At 34.6% G+C, this 5,133-nt stretch overlaps 1 protein-coding gene across 1 annotated transcript; it reads left to right on the plus strand.

Annotated features, from left to right (window-relative positions):
• The first annotated feature begins 3,052 nt into the window (after positions 1–3,052).
• LOC125821819 (reticulon-like protein B5) lies at positions 3,053–4,763 on the plus strand. Its single transcript, XM_049501186.1, has 5 exons — positions 3,053–3,240; positions 3,462–3,642; positions 3,801–3,942; positions 4,025–4,094; positions 4,561–4,763. The coding sequence occupies exons 1-5, from the start codon at positions 3,072–3,074 to the stop codon at positions 4,731–4,733; spliced, it is 735 nt and encodes a 244-aa protein (XP_049357143.1). The 5' UTR covers positions 3,053–3,071; the 3' UTR covers positions 4,734–4,763.
• The last annotated feature ends 370 nt before the right edge of the window (positions 4,764–5,133 follow it).

The raw sequence follows: 5,133 nt of genomic DNA on the forward strand, positions 1-5,133 counted from the left end.
CACATCCTGAGAGAACCATCTTTCTTTCAAACAAACAAAACAGGAGCACCCCGTGGAGAGATATTGGTCTGATGAAGCTCTTATCTAGAAGGTCTTTTAACTGTTCTTTCAATTCCTTAAGGTCATCTAGAGCCATTATGTAAGGAGGAATAGAAATAGGTTGGGTATCTAGAAGGAGATCTATTTCGAAGTCGATTTCCCTTTCGGGAGGAACTCTAGGAAGATCTTGTGGAAACACTACTAGAAACTCATTTACTACCGGGAAGACTCAATAGTTGGGGTTTCGGAATTTGAATCCTTAACCCGAACAAGATGATATATATATATATATATACCCTTTAGAAATCATTTTCCTAGCTTTAAGGTAAGAGATGAATCGACCTACAAGCATTGAGTTACTACCCTTCCTTTCTAAGACTGTCTCGCTTGGAAACTAAAAACGATTGATCCTAGCTCTACAATCGGTTGTGGCATAATAGGAATGTAACAAATCCATGCCTAGAATTAGGGTGATGCATCAGGATTAACATGGTAACAACAAAAGGGTAATGAATGTGTACAATGCGATAATAACTTTGATCTACACTACAGGAACACAAACGAAAATACTTATAGCTTGTAGGGTGAGTTTTGCCTCTTAGCTTACATTTGAGGAGGTTTGTATTGATCAATCCTGATTAGAGGCAGTGGTATCAGTTCCTGGAGCTCAGCCTGCACAAGTTAGGGCAATGATGAACATAAATTTCATTAAAGGTCAAGATGAGTTAAAGATTTGTCCGATTGGTCTTATCTCAAGAGCAATTATCTGATATGTTGGTGGAGCTGAAGAAGTCTTCATTAATGTTGAATCCATGACAGTTGTGAGAAGTTTTAATGCCCCTATGGATCTCGCTCAAGCCCATCAAAGTTACATCACCATAGTGGCCTCCAAGAAGACTAGTTGAAGCTGCCGGAGTTGCCTCGGGTCTGATGGGGTGCTTGAAGTTGAATATTGGATTGTAGTTGTGATTTGCTACATCACCTATGTTTGGAAGAGTCTAGCCTAGTTTCCTCTTTTGCTTAGGAAATATATCTTTTGTCTGTTTTGTTTGGAGCTTGGGACTTTTGTACCTAGGCTAAGATACTCCTCTTGATTTTACTAATTAATGGGCTATTGCCCGTATTGACACAAAAAAAAAAAAGTATGTAGCAATTATTTTCTTTATTTACGTTTTTAAATAGACAATATGGTATGAATTTGACTCTCTTTAAAAGAGTTTTAGAGTGAATGTAAAATGGAGTTGTTGCTTCCAATTGCACACGCAAGTGTACGTGGTCGTACAAGTAATATAGTGGCTCTTAAAAGAACCGGATTATCGAACCCAAAGGACTTATCAATTAACTATTTACTAAATTATACTAATTCTAATTATTTATTTAAGAGGAGGATTTCAAATATGAAAATATGTTAACGAAAATAAAAATAAAGATAAAATAACTAAAAAGCAATTAACTAAGAAAAGATAGATGTTTACATAATCAATGAATGAATCGATCTAGGATTATAATTTAACTAACAATCATGTTTAGCATCAATTTCATCAGCTTATTTGATTATCTAGTTATTGAATCACAAGGTTAAATGTATGATCATGGTCTCCCGACCTCTAATTGTCTACGATAAATAACACTCTAACTACATTGTTGAGCGGGGATAGGATGGATTAAGTATCGAGCATTACGATTTCTTCATGTATGGTGACCCAAGCGAGGTTTCTAGGTATATCCCTATCCTAGATACGAATCAACCCTAGCTATTTAGAGTTAAACAAGCTCCTTATGTTCCACGGTCTATCCTCTTATTCCTCTCCTGAGTTCAATTCAGACAATATGTTTATTTCAATGGTGATCAAGCATCAAAATAGTAATCACAAGAATATAAGAACAACTAATATGATAAACAAATCATGCCGAATCAAAATCACTAAACAATCATATTGTAAGTAAATATAATCCAAGAACGAGAAGTTTAACTCCACATAGACATAGATCAATTACAACGAATCATTCAAATAAAAGATGTAAAATAAATAAAAGAGAAAGAAAAGATGAAACCCTAAATTAAAAGTTAATTTCTACATTATATCCTCCTCCCCTAATAATTATTCTTATGGACTATTTATAGATGTAGGAAACCCTGAATAAAATAATTGAGTCCAAAATAAATTAGGAACTCAAAACCTAAAAGGAGTTGAACTCCACGTGAACAGTAGCCGACTCCAACACTTCATCGTCTCGCCTTGGATAGTTGCCACGTGGCACATGTTTAATTCCTTCAAAATTCGCATTCTGCAGCACTTTGCCCATATATAAAAAATATTATTATTATTATATTAAAATTAATTTATTAAACTGTCTGCTTAATTTCCTCTTCAATCTTCCATCTTTAATTCTTTTTAGCTCCAAACTTCTTTATTTTTCCATCAATTCAATCCTACAAATTAAATACACTATTAAGCACAATTCATAAAATTCATGCTCAGAAAGGACAAATATAAATAATAAATATGAGACAAATAATGATTAAAAATATGTATTTTAACCTCACATCAAGAGTTCTCAGGAATTATATCATTTTTTTAAGAATGCAATTTACTAATGAAATTGTAATAAATAATATTTTTAAAGGAAAAAAATATTCATATGTATTTAAGTTCAACAAGTTATGACAAGTAAAAGGGAACAATATTGGTACGCAAAATATAGTCATAGTTAAAATACATGTTAAATTAATTTAATCTAAATAATTAAAAGTTATATATATTGGACAAGTGTGACTCATATAAGTGTGCATAGAGAGAAAAAGTTGGGAGATATATGGTTATGCCCTTCCGCTACTCCCTCTGTTGAATGTTTCCTTAACAAGAGAGAGACTGTTACACATAGAAAGATGCAAAGAAGAGGAAAAAGTGATGCATCATTAATCCAAGCAACCCTCACTATTCAGAGTTATTTGTTGTTTTGGTAATTGCATGCATATATAATCCAAGTATTAAGGTTTTGTTATTACAAGTTTAAACATATTTTTAGTCATGTCCGATCCAGTGGAAGAAATTGTTCCTGAATCATCAGCGAAAGATCAACGTGATTATTCTTCTTCGTCATCCACCGATGGGGATGACTTTCGACAACCCACAAATGACAAGTCTCACCTCTTTGGCCGCCAGAAACCTGTCCATGCAGCTCTAGGCGGTGGCAAACGTACAGCTCAATCTCTTCCATCTTCTTTTGTTTGACTCTTCATAACATCTTTCCACATCTTTAAATTTTATATTTTTATGTTTACCCTTAGCGGGATTATCATTATAGCATATTTTAAATAACAACTACTTTTTGTATATATGTGCAAAATATATTTCTTTTCTTTCCTGGTGTCTATTGAGGATTAGTTTTTTTGTAAAAAAAATTGTTGCATGTGTCAGCTGCTGATATTTTGCTGTGGAGGAACAAGCAGATTTCAGCTGGGATGCTTGCTGCTGCTACTGTCATTTGGCTTCTATTTGAATGGATTGGTTATCATTTGCTCACATTTATATGTCATTCCCTCATACTTACCTTGGCCATCTTGTTCTTTTGGTCAAATATCTCCCACTTTGTCAACAAGTGAGTTCTTCCTAATTTCCCTCCAAAACATCACTTTCTCTTCAAAAATTGTACTTTGACGACTTAAAACTTGCAGTATTATGCTTATAGTTATTATGCTTCTCGCCTCTCCCACCCTATTCAAGTATATTCATTTGTACTCGATCGATCAATGTTAGGACTCCTATGGAATTTCCAGAAATTATATTGCCAGAGAAGTTGTGGACACAAGTTGCTTTACTTTTGAGGGACAGATTCAATTGGGCATTTGCTCTTTTCTGGGAAGTTGCTTCTGGAAAGGATTTGAAGAAGTTTCTCTATGTACCTTTCTCATCTCCCACTATCTCTCTCTTACCTTTATAATAATTTCATCTTAATTAATACCCACTATGTCAATCTGCAGACTATTTTAGCTTTGTGGATTGTATCTATTGTTGGCAGCTGGTTCGATTTTCTCACCATTGTTTACATCTGTAAGTTCTATTGATCTTTCCATACCTCCCTTATTTTCCAGCTCATGATCTTATATTGTAAAACTTTCTATGTATACTTGTGTAAATGCAATAGACACACATGGATCTCTAGTTGGACGAACTAACTCTTTTTCTTGATTAGTATATCTAGTGACCAGGGGCGGAGCTAGGAGGGGGTTCGTTGGCTCGGACGGGTTCGTTGGCTCGGACGAACCCAAACCCTATATTTGTACTGAAAAATTAAGTAATAACTAGTGAACATTTAACAAAATGACAGCTCAATGGTAAGGAAGAGGAAGGAAATTTAGAACCCCCAACCTCCTACTACTGGCTCCGCCTCTGCAGTAGTGACAGAATAACAGATTGTCATTGTTCAAATGAGGAAGAGATTAAGAAGTTTAGGATAAGTTCTTGTCACCAGCAATTCACTATGATAACTAACTAGGAATATTTGTTTTCTGGACAGTATTTGTTATGATGTTGACAGTACCATGGTTCTATGAGAAACATGAAGATCAAGTAGATACCTATGCACAGAAGGCCAAAAAAGAACTCAAGAGACAGTACAGCCATTTGGATGAAAAGGTTCTTCAGAAACTACCAAAAGTTCCTTTCGTTAAAGACAGTAAGCAGCAGTGATGGCATTCTATTTCCAGGCAGTTAACGGCATCACAGTAGGAGTCTCCTAATTTTTTTCATTTTACAAGCAGTATTACCCAAAGAGTTCTTATGCTTCACGATGTTTATAAAACGGAGTTTCTATGCTTCTCCGCAATTAACTTTGAGGGACTCTAAGTGCATTCTTCCTTTAAGCCCTATCTATTACTTCCTTTGTTGTTGGTTAGTAATACATAGGAGTGAATCTATACAAGCAATTGTGACAAATTTTTTTGTTAGTATTTGTTTAAGATATACTACTTCATTCATGTACCGTTTATTACACCAGTGTAAGATTCACAAGTCAGAACGATTTGCTGCAAAATCCACTTTAATTCACTTGGAAACAAAGTTAATGTCACAAACTAAATGCGTTTGTAGG

Source organism: Solanum verrucosum, unplaced genomic scaffold (assembly GCF_900185275.1).
Source record: "Solanum verrucosum unplaced genomic scaffold, falcon-dt-bn FXZP01000303.1, whole genome shotgun sequence".
NCBI lineage: Eukaryota > Viridiplantae > Streptophyta > Magnoliopsida > Solanales > Solanaceae > Solanum > Solanum verrucosum.